The following is a 13738-nucleotide window of genomic DNA, read 5'->3' as shown; positions in this document are numbered from 1 at the left end:
CCCACAGGGATAGGGGACAGCGTGGGGACAGGGGACACCCACAGGGACAGGGGACAGCGTGGGGACAGGGGACACCCACAGGGATAGGGGACAGCGGGGGGACAGGGGACACCCACAGGGATAGGGGACAGCGGGGGGTCAGGGGACAGTGCGGGGACAGGGGGTACCAGGGACATTGGGGACACCCACAGGGACAGGGGACATCGAGGGCAGTGGAACACTGGGTGCATTCAGGGGACATAGGGCAGCTTGGGGACACGGGGCCGTTGGGGACATTGGGGACCATTGTGACATTGAGAACATGGGGACGCTGAGGGGACATTGGGGACACTGGGAGCACCGGGGACATCAGGGATGTCGGCGAGATGAGGGACAACACGGAGGGGACCTTGGGGACATGGGGCACATCAGGGACCTGGAAGACGTGGGGGACATCGGGGACAAGGGGGGGGACAGTGGGGACGCTGGAGGTGCTGAGGGCATCGGGGACATGGGGACATCAGCGGGGACATCAGCGGCGGCAATGAGCGGATGGGGGACATGGGGACAGCAATGGGGTCATGCGGACAGCAATGAGGACACGGGGCCATCCCGGGGCCACCCGCGGTGTCCCCGGTGTCCCCGGCGCGCCCCCCGGCCCGGCTCTCACCCCTGAGCTCGCGGTTCTCGGCCCGCAGCCGCTGCAGCGCCTCCGCCAGCGCGGGCTCGGCCTCGGGCCCGGGCTGCACCATGTCCGCGGGCCGCCGCCAGCGCCCGCCGCTCATCGGCGGCTCCCGGGGCGCCTCGGGGCCCGACTCGGGGATTTCCGGGCCCGACTCGGGGATTTTCGGGCCCCACTCGGGGATTTTCGGTCCCCACTCGGGGATTTTTGGGGATCCCGGCGGCTCCGGCGGCGCCGCCGCCACTTCCTGCTTCCGCCGGAAGCGAGTGACGTCACCGCGTCACCGTCCGCCTCGCTGAGTGTCATGGCGGCGCCATAGCAACGCCGAGGGCGGAGAGCGTTGATTGGTTACGCCTCCGGGCGTGCCCCCGCCCACGTTTGGTACTGATTGGCCAATGCGGGAAGAGGCTCGGCGGTGATTGGTGGATGAGGGGCGAAGGGCGTGTCCGGAGGGCGCGGCCTCAGTGAGGGGCATGGGGACCCGCGCGAGCGTGGGGGAGGCGGCGCGAGAGCGGCCGGGGCGGGAAGGTGCGGGGAGAACCGGGAACCGGGAACCCCAAATGGGCGGGAACTCGGGGGGATTCGGGGCATCCCTGAGGAGATCCCGGCTCCGGGACGGCCCGGGGCTCCATGGGCGCCCGGGGGGCAGCGTCAGGGGGAAGCCGGAGGGGGCTGAGGGGAGATGTGGGGGGCTCTGGGGCGGAAATGGGGCGGGGATTTGGGGTCGGCGGGGACTTGGGGGGATTGAGGCGGCTGGGGGCGGGGAGGGCGGAGATTTGGGGTCTGGGGGTGTCGGGGGGTCCGTGAGGGGCTGGGGGGGTTCTGCGGGACGGGGTTGAGGGGGAATTGATGGGCGGGGAAGGAGGAAATTGGGAGATTTGGGGAGATTTGGGTGGAACTGGGGGGGTCCCTGAGGGGCTGGGGGGTTCTGGGGGCAGCGGGAGGAAATTGGGGGGGATGAGGAGGGGAGTTCTGAGGGGCTGGTGGGGCTGAAGGCGGGAATGGGGCGGATTTGGGGGATTTGGGGGGCACCGGGGGTGGGGGGGGTTTGGCGGTCCTGGGGGGGATTTTGGGGCCGGTTGGGAGGGGACAATGGGGGGAGGGCGTGTCCTGCCCCCCCGGGCGTGTCCCCATCACCCACATCCCCAAATCCTGCCCCCCCCCCCCCAGGTGCCAAATCCCGACCCCAAAGCCCAGATCCCGCCCCACAGCTCCCAAATCCCGACCCCAAAGCCCCGATCCCGCCCCACAACTCCCAAATCCCGACCCCAAAGCCCCGATCCCGCCCCACAGCTCCCAGACCCCACCCCGGGTGCCCGTCCCTGCCCCACACCCAGCCCAGCCCTGCCCCCAGGTACCCAAACCCGCCCCCCAGTTTCCAAGTCCCGCTCCTCAGGTGCCCGACCCCGCCCCAAAACCTCCAAATCCCAACCCCGAGTGCCCCATCCCGCCCCCCGAGTGCCAGCCCTGCCCCCCCAAGTGCCCTCCCCTCCCTCCAGGTGCCCGTTCCTGCCCCACAACTCCTCCAATCCTGCCCTGGGGGTGCCCAAACCTGCTCCTCTGCTCCCCAAATCCTGCCCGGGGTGCCCGAACCTGCCCCTCCCTAGTGCCCCGTCCGGCCCCACAAGTGCCCGGTCCGGCCCCACAAGTGCCCGGTCCGGCCCCCAGGAGCGATGCCGGGCCCCGGTGAGGAGGCGCCGGGCGCCGGGGGGCAGCTGAGCCGCTCGCAGGTGTGCGGGATGCTCCGGCAGGAGCTGAGCCGGGACGGAGCCTTCCTCCAGGGCCACCCCCACGTCCTCGTCATCCTCGGCGCCTCCGTGAGTGGGGACGGGAGGCTGGGGGGGCTGGGGGAGGGGATGGAGGGATTCTGGGGGGGATTGGGGGTGTTGGAGGGGGGGATGAAGGGGGTTAGGGGGAGAAATTTGGGGGTTAGGTGGTGGGATAAAGGGGTGAAGGGGGGGAATTGGGGGGTTGGAAGTGGGGTGAAGGGGTTTAGGGGGGGAATTGGGGGGCTGGAAGTGGGGTGAAGGGGTTTAGGGGGGGAATTGGGGGGCTGGAGGGAGAATTGGGGGGCTGGAAGTGGGGTGAAGGGGTTTGGGGGGGGAATTGGGGGGCTGGAAGTGGGGTGAAGGGGTTTAGGGGGGAATTGGGGGGTTGGAAGTGGGGTGAAGGGGTTTAGGGGGGAATTGGAGGGGCTGGAAGTGGGGTGAAGGGGTTTGGGGGGGGAATTGGGGGGCTGGAAGTGGGGTGAAGGGGTTTAGGGGGGAATTGGGGGGCTGGAAGTGGGGTGAAGGGGTTTAGGGGGGGAACTGGAGGGGCTGGGGGGAATAGTGGGGTAAGGGGGAGAAATTTGGGGCGTATGGGGGGAATAAAGGGGTTATGGGGGGATATTGGGGAGCTGGAGGGGAGAATGAAGGGATTGGGGGGAATTGGGGGCGGGGAGGGGGAATTAAGGGGGTTGGGGGGAATTGGGGGCGGGGAGGGGTGATTTGGGGTCACTGGGGGATGGGGGAGGGGCGGCCATCCCCGATGCCTCCGGGGGGGTGGGGGAGGGGAAGGGAAAGAATTTGGGGTGCCCCGCCCACCCCTCCCCCAGGTCACCCCTTGGAGCCAGGGCGGGGCCGCCCCTCCCCCACCCGAACCCCAACTTCCTCCTCCGCCCCTCCCCCACCCCATTACCCAATGCCCCTTAATTAAACACCGGAGGGGGGAGGGGCGGTGGCGCTGACTCAGCACATTCCAGGGGTGGGGGAGGGGCGGGGCGGGGCCAGCGCTGGGTGCGGCCCCGGCCCCTCCCCCACCCCTGACGGCCCCTCCCCCACAGGGCGACCTGGCCAGGAAGAAGATTTACCCCACGATCTGGTACGGGGACACCTAGGGACAGCTGGGGACAGCGGGGACACCTGGGGACACCTGGGGACAGCGAGGACACCTGGGGACAGCGGGGACATGAAGGGGACAGTGGGGACACCTGGGGACAGCGGGGACATGAAGGGGACAGTGGGGACACCTGGGGACAGCAGGGACACCTGGGGACAGCGGGGACACCTGGGGACACCTGGGGACAGCGGGGACATGAAGGGGACAGTGGGGACACCTGGGGACAGCAGGATCACCTGAGGACAGCAAGGCCACCAAAGGGACAGCAGGGACATCTGGGCACAGTGGGGACACCTGGGGACACTGGGGACACCACAGGGACAATCGGAACAGTGGTGTCACCAAGGCCACCTGTGTTACACCTGCCACCAGGGTACCCAGGGTCACCAATGGCCCCAGGGCCACCAAGGTCCACTCCCTGTCCCCAGGGTCACTGAGGCCACCACGGTGCCCCTGACTGAGGCCATGAGGGTCACCAGGGCTCTCAGTGCCCCTCCTGTCCCCAGGGTCACCAGGGACACTCTTGTCACCAGGGCCATCATGTCCCCAAAGCCACCAATGTCCCCACCTGTCCCCAGGGTCACTGATATCACCAGGGCCACTCTGGGGTCACTGCTGTCCCCAGGGCCACCAATGTCGGTCACTGCTGTCCCCAGTGCCACCCGTCAGCAGTGCTGTCATTGTCTGCTGTCCCCAGTGTCACCACAGCTGTGTGTCCCCGTTGTCCGCAGGGCCACTTGTGTCACCAGCTGGCACCGGTGTCCCCAGGGCTCCCGACGTCCCCTGTATGACTCTGGTGTCCCCAGTTCCTCCCTTTGCTGCTTCTGTCCCCTCGGTGTCGTTTGTCCCCGTGTCACCTGTCCCTGCGTTACCTCTCCCAGGGTGACACGAGGACAGCAGCCACCATTACCAGTGTCACCACCCTGAGAGAGGCTCGGTGACACTGATGTCACCTCAGGGCTGATGTCCCCAGAGGGGGGTGGTGACAGTGCTGGGGGTGTCTCCAGGGGATTTGGTGACATGTCCCCACAGGTGGCTGATCTGCTCCCCGGTGGCTGCTGTCCCTGGGGGTGGCCTGGTGACAGTGCTGGGGGTGTCCCCAGGGGGTTTGGTGACAGAGGTGACAGTGTGTGGCTGTTCGGGGACGGGCTCCTCCCTGGTGCCGGTGTCCCTGGGTGGGTTTGGGGACACAGGTGACACAGGTGACAGTGCTGTCCCTGTCCCAGGTGGCTGTTCCGGGACGGGCTCCTCCCCGATGCCACGCGCGTGGTCGGCTTTGCCCGCTCGCCCCTCACCGTGGAGCTCATCCGGGACCAGACCCTGCCCTACCTCAAGGTGACAGCGCTGTCCCCACCTGTCCCCTCCTAACCCCTCCTGGCCTCACCTGTGCTCTCCTGTCCCTCTCTGTTCCTTCTGTCCCCACCTGTCTTCTCTGTCCCCTCCTGATGTCACCTGAACTCTCCCGGCCCCACATGTCCCCAGGTGACCCCCAAGGACAAGCTCTGCCTGCCCTTGTGTCCCTGTGTCCCCTCGCCTGTCCCTGCCTGCCACAGGTGACCCCTGAGGACACTCCCTGTGTTCCCTGTCTCACCTGTCCCCTGTCCTGGTCTGTCCCCACAGGTGACCCCAAGGACGGGCCCTGCCTGGCTGGGTTCCTGTCTCACCTGTCCCTGTGTGTCCCCACAGGTGACCCCTGAGCACAGCCCCTGTGTCTCCTGTCTCACCTGTCCCCTGTCCCTCCCTGTCCCCACAGGTGACCCCTGAGGAAAGTCCCTGTCTGGCCATGTCCCTGTCCTTTTCTCACCTGTCCCTGTGTGTCCCCTGTCTCACCTGTCCCTGTGTGTCCCCACAGGTGACCCTGAGGACAGGCTCCACCTGGCTGGGTTCTTGTCTCACCTGTCCCTTGTCCCCTGTCTCACCTGTCCCTGTGTGTCCCCACAGGTGACCCCCGAGGACGGGCCCCGCCTGGCCGCCTTCCTGTCCCTGCAGAGCTTTGTGCGGGGTCAGTACGGGGACGAGGCCTCGTTCCGGGCGCTGGACGCTCACCTGCGGGGGCTGCCCGGGGGCGACCACGCCCACCGGCTCTTCTACCTGGCCCTGCCCCCCAGCGTGTACACACCTGTGACACAGCACCTGAGGGCCCTGTGCATGGGGCAGGGGTGAGTGGGGACATGGGGACAGCATGGGGACATGGGGACACACCTGTGACACAGCACCTGAGGGCTCTGTGCATTGGACAGGGGGGACGTGGGGGGACACCCAGGGATGGGACACACGGGGTGTGTGACTGCAGGGGACGCAGGTTAGGTTGTCACCTCCCATGTCCATGTCCCCGCTGTGTCCACCCACATCCCCATGTCCTGTCTCTGCACATTCCTATGTCCCCATGTCCCTTGTGTATCCCTGTCGTCTCGTGTACCTCCACACCTCCTGTACCGTATGCCACTGTGTCCCCGTGTGTCTTCATGTCCCCCCATGTCCCCATGTGTCCCTTTGTGTTCACGTGTCCCTGTGTCCTCATGTCCTATGTCCTTGTGTCCCCCCATGTCTCCCATATTTTCTGTCCCCCCATATCCCCGTGTCCCCATGTCCCTGCATCTCTCTTGTCCCGTGTCCCCCATGTCCCCATGTGTCCTGTGTGCTCACGTGTCCTCATGCCCCCAGATGTCCCCACATGTCCCTGTGTCCCTACGTCCCTTATGTCCCACGTGCCCCCATGTCCCTCCATGTTCCTTGTGTGCCCCTATGTCCCGTGTCCCCTGTGTCTCTGCATGCTCCCCCATATCCATGTCCCCATATTCCCCAGTGTCCCCCCGTGTCCCTCCATGCCCTCAGGCCCCCGTGTCCCTGTCCCCAGGTGGAACCGTGTGATTGTGGAGAAGCCGTTCGGGCGGGACCTGGGCTCGTCGGAGGAGCTGTCGGCGCACCTGAGCGCGCTGTTCCGCGAGGAGCAGATCTACCGCATGGACCACTACCTGGGCAAGGAGATGGTGCAGAGCCTCATGGTGCTGCGGTGCGCTGGGGACACGGGAGGGCACGGGGGACATGGGAGGGGACATGGGGACACATCCTAACCCTCACTCCCCCCAGGTTCGGCAACCGCATCTTCGGGCCCATCTGGAACCGCGACAACGTGGCCTGCGTGGTGCTCACCTTCAAGGAGCCCTTCGGCACCGAGGGCCGCGGCGGATACTTCGATGACTTCGGCATCATCCGGTGAGGACGGACATTCCCCGATGTCCCCGTGTCCCCTCTGCGTCCCCCCGTGTCCCCCGACCCCGTGGCAGCGCCGGCTCCCCACAGGGACGTGATGCAGAACCACCTTCTGCAGCTGCTCTGCCTCGTGGCCATGGAGAAGCCGGCGTCCACCGACCCCGACGACGTCCGCGATGAGAAGGTGGGGACAGCAGGGACACCGGGGTGTCACCAAGGTGTCACCACTCCCTGACGCCGCACCGGTCACTGAGTTTTATGTCCCCCATGATCATATCACAGCGACAGCCACAGGGACCATCTCCAGGTGGCCTCAGGGTTGTGTCCCCCTATGGCCACATCCCCCCACCCCAGTCATGTCCCACCACCATGTTCTTGGTGGTGGCCCCCAAAGTCACATTCCCCATGGCCATATCCCAACTATGTTCCATCACCCCATTATTGATGGTGGCCCCCCAAAACCACATTCCCCATGGCCACGTTCTCACTGACCGTGGCCTCAGCCACATCCTATCTTCCTGTTATTGATGGTGGACCCCAAAACCACAACTTGTGTGGCCATGTCCCAAACCACATCCTATCAGCACCTTCAAAACCATGTCCCCTGATGGCCACATCCCCCATACCCCCATCCCATTGCCTGTTCTTACTGGTGGCCCCCCATAACCACTTCCCCAACCGGTCCCACCCCATGGTCTCACTGGAGCCCCCTTAACCAGGTGTCCCTCACCTGTCCCTCACCTGTCCCCCAGGTGAAGGTGCTCAAGTGCATCAGCCCGGTGGAGCTGCAAGATGTGGTGCTGGGCCAGTACGTGGGCAACCCCGAGGGCCCCCCTGAGGCACAGAAGGGCTACCTGGACGACCCCACGGTGCCCCCCGGCTCCACCACGCCCACCTTCGCCACCGCTGTGCTGCGCGTGGCCAACGAGCGCTGGGACGGTGAGAGGGCGTGGTGGTGATGATGGGGATGGCTGTGATGGCGGTGGTGATGGTTGCCATGGTGATGACACTTGTGTTCATGATGATGGTGGTGGTGATGATGATGATAGCAATAACCGTGATGATAGCGGTTGCCGTGGTGATGACATTCATGGCTGTGACCGTGATGATGTGGTGGTTGTGGAGATGGCGCTGATGATGGTGATGATGGTGGTGGCCATGGAGATGGTGCTGATGATGGTGATGATGATGATGGTGGCCACAGAAATGGTGATGATGACAGTGACAATGATGGTGTCCATGGAAATGGTGCTGGTGATGGTGATGATAATGGTGTCCATGGAAATGGTGCTGCTGATGGTGATGACGTTGGTGCCATGGGGATGGCACTGCTCATGGTGATGATGGTGGTGGCCACAGAGACGGTGCTGCTGATGGTGATGATCATGGTGTCCATGGAGATGGTGCTGATGATGGAGCTGATGACAGTGGCCATAGAGATGCTGCTGCTGCTCATGGTGGTGGTTGTGGAAATGGTGCTATTGATAGTGACAGTGATCATGCTGGCCATGGAGATGGTGCTAATGGTGTTGATGGCCACAGTGGTGACATTGATGACCAGGGGATCACAGAGGTGTTGACCATAATGATGGTGATGGTTGGAATGATGATGGAAGCGATGAGCAATGGTGATGTCTGTGATGATGATGGTGGCGGTGGTGACAATGCCGATGGTGCCCCAGGTGTGCCATTAGTGCTGCACTGGGGGAACACTCTGGGATGCCGATGGGTGGTGAGGGTTGTGGTGCATTTATGGATGATGGTGGTGACAATGGTGATAACGTTGATGGATGCTGATGACATTGACAATGTTGATAGTGACGTTGTTGACGATGGTGATGGATGTTGACGACGTGAATGATGACAATGATGACGACGTTGGTGGATGGATGTTGATGATGATGACGGTGTTGGATGTTGATGACATTGATTATGATGGTGGGTGTTGATGATTGTGGGGATGTTGATGGATGTTGACAATGCGGATGATGACAGTGTTGATGGCAGTTTTGTGGATGATGATGATGATGGATGTTGATGGTGATGATAACTATTTTGATGATGACACTGATGACAGTGATGATGATGTTGGTGATGCCGCTGCTGCTGATGACAGTGTAGATGGTGAGATGATGTGACTGATGATGATGTCAACGATAATGATGTCAATGTTGAGGACGCCAGTGTTGATAACATCAATGATGTTGACAATATTGGCAATGACAACGATGACCATGATGGCGACCCCTCAGGTGTCCCCTCCCTGCTGCAGTACAGGAAGGCACTGGGATGGTAATGGATGGTGATGATGACAATGACAATGACAATGATGATGTTGATGGATGTTGATGATGACAATGGCAATGCCACTGTCCGCAGATGTCCCCTCGGTCTTGTGCTGCAGGGAGGCGCTGAACGAGCGCAAGGCCAAAGTGTGGCTGCAGCAATGGGGGATGATGATGATGATGATGACAAAGGTGATGTTGATGTTAACAATGATGATGGCAATGACAACGACGATGACAGTGACAAGATGACAACGACAATGGTGATGTTGATGAATGTTGATAACAATGAAGGTGTCAACGATGACAATTACAGTGATGATGTTGACAGTGACTTTGATGGATGGTGACGCTGATGATTGTGACAATGTCGATGACAATGACAACGATGACAATGATGCCACTGTTCCCGGGCGTCCTGTTCATGCTGCGCTGCCGGGATGGTGATGGATGGTAATGATGTTGACGATGGTGATGGATGTTGATGGTGATGTCAATGATGACATTGACCATTAGAGCAATGATGATGACAATGACAATGATGACAATGACAGTGCCACTGTTCCCAGGCATCCCATTCATGCTGTGCTGCAGGAGAGTGCTGGGATGTTGATGGATGGGGGGATGATGTTGATGATGTTGATGGGTGTTGACGATGATGTCAATGGTGACATTGACAATGATGATGTTGATGGTGACAATGACAATGCCAGTGTCCCCAGGTGTCCTGTTCGTGCTGCACTGGTAGGATAGTGATGGATGGTGATGATGTTGATGGATGTTGATGATGATGCCAGTGATGACATTGACAATGATGACAACAATGATGTTGATGATGACGTTGACAGTGATGAAAATGACAGTGCCACTGTCATTTGACATCCTGTTCATGCCGCGCTGTGGGAAGGTGCTGGGATGTTGATGGATGTCGATGACAGTGATGTCAGTGATGCCAGTGATAATATTGACGATGACAATGATGACAATGACGATGCCATTGTCCCCAGACATCCTGCTTGTGCTGCACTGCCGGGAAGGTGATGGGATGGTGATGATGTTGATGGATGTTGATGATGATGTCAATGATGACATTGACAATGACAAGAATGATGATGATGATGACAATGACAATTATGACAACGACAGTGCCATTGTCCCCAGGTGTCCTGTTCGGGACGGTGCTGGGATAGTGATGGATGTTGGTGACAGTGGTGTCAATGATGCCAGTGATGATATTGACGATGACAATGATGACAATGACAATGCCACTGTCCCCAGACATCCTGTTCATGCTGCGCTGTGGGAAGGCGCTGGGATGGTGATGGATGTTGATGACAGTGATGTCAGTGATGCCAACGATGATATTGACGGTGCCGATCTAATGATGGCAATGATGTCACTGTCCCCAGGTGTGCCGTTCATGCTGCGCTGCTGGGAAGTTGATGGATGGTGATGACGTTGACGATGTTGATGGATGTTGATGATGTTGATGATGTTGATGATGTCAATGATGATATTGACAATGCTAACAATGATGATGTTGATGATGACAATGACAATGATGACAATCGCAGTGCCACTGTCCCCAGGCATCCCATTCATGGTGCGCTGTGGGAAGGCGCTGGGATGGTGATGACAGTGATGTCAATGATGATATTGATGGGGCCAATGATGTCACTGTCCCCAGGCGTGCCGTTCGTGCTGCGCTGCTGGGATGTTGATGTTGACAATGTTGGATAGATGATAATGATGATGATGATGATGATGATGTCAATGATGACATTGACAATGATGACAATGATGATGCCAACGATGTCACTGTCCCCAGGCGTGCCGTTCGTGCTGCGCTGCGGGAAGGCACTGAACGAGCGCAAGGCCGAGGTGCGGCTGCAGTTCCGGGAGGTGCCCGGGGACATCTTCGCCCAGCAGTGCAAGCGCAACGAGCTGGTGGTGCGCGTGCAGCCGCGCGAGGCCGTCTACGCCAAACTCAACACCAAGAAACCCGGAATGTTCCTGCGGCCCGAGGAGTCCGAGCTCGACCTCACCTACGGCAGCCGCTACAAGGTACCCCAAACGGGCTGGGGACACGGAAATGGGGCTGGGGACACAGGAATGTGGACATGGGAACGGGGACACGGGGGTGGGGACATGGGGGTGGGGACATGGGAATGGGGGTGGGGACACGGGAATGAGGGTGGGGTCATGAAAATGGGGTTTGGGGACACAAAAATGGCGTTTGGGAACACAGAAATGGGGCTGGGGACACAGAAATGGGGCTGGGGACATGGAAATTGGGGTGGGGATAAGGAAATAGGATTTGGGGACACAAAAATGGAGCACTGAGACCCAAAAATGGGGTTTAGGGACCCAAAAATGGAGTTTTGAGACCTGAAAATGGAGCACCAAGAGCCAAAACAGGGTTTGGGGACCCAAAAATCTAACATTAGTACCCAAAAACGGGGGTTGGGGACATGAAAATGGAGCATTGAGACCCAAAATGGGGTTTGCGCACCCAGAAACGGGGCTGGAACGCCAAAATCGCAACACTGAGACTCAAAATTGTAGTGTTGAGACCCCCAAACTGGGGGTGGACACCCCACATCTCAGGGGGGTCCCTACACCTGGAGGGGTTCCCAAAACCCACCTGGGTACCCCCAAATCCCAGGTGTTCCCCACACACCTGGGGCCACCTCAAACCCAGGGGAGCCCCCAGAATCGCCAAACCCTACACCTGGCAGGGTCCCCCCAAAGCCCAGGTGTCCCCCCACACCTGGGGGTGTCCCCCACACCTGGGGGTGCCCCCAGACCCCCCCCCCGACCACCCCGGTGCCCCCCAGGATGTGAAGCTGCCGGACGCCTACGAGAGGCTGCTGCTGGACGTCATCTGCGGGAACCAAATGCACTTTGTGCGCAGGTGAGAGGGGACAGGTGACACCTGGGGACAGGGGGGACATGGGGGGACAGGTGGGACATGGGGGGACAGGTGGGACATGGGGGCAGGTGACTCCTGGGGACAGGGAGGGCATGGTGGGGACAGGTGGGTCATGGTGGTGACAGGTGGGACACAGTGACAGGACTGGGGACAGGAGGGACATGGTGGGGACAGGTGAGACACAGTGACAGATGTGACGTCGTGGGGGCAGGTGTGACTTGGGATCAGGTGGGACATAGAGGGGAGGGCACAGGTAAGACATGGGGACAGGTGGGATGTAGGGGGTCAGGTGACCAGTACACGTGAGACCATTTTGGAGGAGCTGAAGAGTCTGGGGGGGGACAGGTGGGATGCGAGGGGGACAGGTGAGTCCAGCTTGGGGAGGGCCAGTGGGACCAGTTTAGAGGGACAGGTGGGACCATTTTGGGGGCCCAGGTGAGCCCTGGGGTTTCCCAGGTAACCCTGGGGAGAGCCCAGGTGAGCCCAGGTGAGGTTTGGGGGAGTTTTGGGGTCCCCCAGCTCAGTTTTTTGGGGTGTCTCCTCCCCTGCAGTGACGAGCTGCGCGAGGCCTGGCGCATCTTCACCCCCCTCCTGCACCAGATCGAGCAGCGCCGCGAGCCCCCCATCCCCTACCCCTACGGCAGGTGAGACGGGGGGGCACCTGGGGGGGGCTGGGGGTGATATGGGCTGGACTGGGGGGCCCGGGGGGCTGAGGAGTACCTGGGGGAGAACCTGGGAGGGCGGGGGGGGTGGGTACCTGGTGCAGGACTTTGGGGGTCTGGGGGACACACCTGAGGGGGAGGGGCTGGTCCCGGGGGTCCTGTTGCAGATTTGGGGGGTCCCAGAGATTCCACTGGGGGGTTGGGTTGTCCCGGGGATTTGGGGGGATCCCGGGGGTCTCACTGGGGATTTGGGGGGATCCTGGGGGTCTCAGTGGGAATCTCGGGGGGTCCTGGGGATTTGGGGGGTCCCGGGGGTCTCACTGGGGATTCGGGGGGATCCCGGGGGTCTCACTGGGGATTCGGGGGATCCCAGGGATTTGAGGGGATCCCGGGGGTCTCACTGGGGATTCGGGGGGTCCTGGGGATTTGGGGGGTCCCGGGGGTCTCACTGGGGGTTCAGGGGGTCCTGGGGATTTGGGGGATCTCGGGGGTCTCACTGGGGATTCGGGGGGTCCCGGGGCTCCCCCCTGACCCCGTGTCCCCCCTTTCCCAGCCGGGGCCCCCCCGAGGCGGACGAGCTGCTGCGGCGGGCGGGGTTCCTGTACGAGGGCACCTATCGGTGGGTGCCGCCCCCCGGGCCCGACCCCCACCCCTGACCCACGGCTGGACCCCCGGACCCAGGGGGGGACCCTCGCAGGGGCCTCTCCACAAACACTCCAGGGCTCTGGGCTGGGGGTTGGTGCCCCACGGGACCCCCCGTGCCCCATAATCGCCCCGATCCTACCCCATGGACCCCTCAATCCCGACCCATTGACCCCCCCTCGCCCCCAACACACTCCAGCCCCCCAAAAACACTCCTGGGCTGGGGATGACCCCCAAACCCCCCCCGCCCCATAGAGCCCCCCAGCCTTGCCCCATAGACCCCCCCTGGGCCCCCCAACCGCCGCAGCTGGGACCAAAGCTCCCCCACCCTCCAATCGAGTCCCCGAAGCATAATTACCCCTCCCCCCCGCGCTGGGAGCAATTAATGCTTAACGCCAATCAATTAATCAATTACCTCGCCATTAACCAGGACCAATTAAACCCACCTTTGGCTAATTAATTA

General features: G+C 61.6%; 2 protein-coding genes across 2 annotated transcripts in view; one reads left to right on the top strand and one right to left on the bottom strand.

The window, feature by feature from the left end:
• IKBKG (inhibitor of nuclear factor kappa B kinase regulatory subunit gamma) overlaps nucleotides 1–1136 on the bottom strand; it is a 9098-nt gene extending 7962 nt beyond the window's left edge. Inside the window, exons 1-2 of the mRNA XM_066207249.1 lie at nucleotides 1014–1136; nucleotides 650–908 (exon numbers count right to left, since the gene is read on the bottom strand). Coding sequence (XP_066063346.1) covers nucleotides 650–908; nucleotides 1014–1136 — 382 coding nt within the window. The remainder of the gene's footprint in view (nucleotides 1–649; nucleotides 909–1013) is intronic.
• Nucleotides 1135–13738, top strand: LOC136303658 (glucose-6-phosphate 1-dehydrogenase-like). Its single transcript, XM_066207253.1, has 13 exons — nucleotides 1135–1189; nucleotides 2330–2478; nucleotides 3486–3523; nucleotides 4768–4876; nucleotides 5483–5700; nucleotides 6399–6554; nucleotides 6632–6757; nucleotides 6845–6938; nucleotides 7507–7693; nucleotides 10868–11103; nucleotides 11877–11953; nucleotides 12523–12615; nucleotides 13187–13738. The coding sequence occupies exons 1-13, from the start codon at nucleotides 1135–1137 to the stop codon at nucleotides 13287–13289; spliced, it is 1641 nt and encodes a 546-aa protein (XP_066063350.1). The 3' UTR covers nucleotides 13290–13738.

This window comes from Chamaea fasciata, unplaced genomic scaffold (genome assembly GCF_029207755.1).
Source record: "Chamaea fasciata isolate MVZ Bird 193981 ecotype frontalis unplaced genomic scaffold, bChaFas1.0.hap1 SCAF_40, whole genome shotgun sequence".
In the NCBI taxonomy this organism is placed as follows: domain Eukaryota; kingdom Metazoa; phylum Chordata; class Aves; order Passeriformes; family Sylviidae; genus Chamaea; species Chamaea fasciata.
This window is presented reverse-complemented; position numbering and strand designations above follow the sequence as displayed.

Excerpts from the sequence above, each read along its gene's own strand:
- LOC136303658 (XM_066207253.1), top strand. The coding sequence starts at position 1,135 with ATGGGGACCCGCGCGAGCGTGGGGGAGGCGGCGCGAGAGCGGCCGGGG. Across the intron at positions 2,479-3,485 it reads TCGTCATCCTCGGCGCCTCC|GGCGACCTGGCCAGGAAGAA; the intron begins GTGAGTGGGGAC and ends CCTCCCCCACAG. Across the intron at positions 6,555-6,631 it reads CAGAGCCTCATGGTGCTGCG|GTTCGGCAACCGCATCTTCG; the intron begins GTGCGCTGGGGA and ends CACTCCCCCCAG.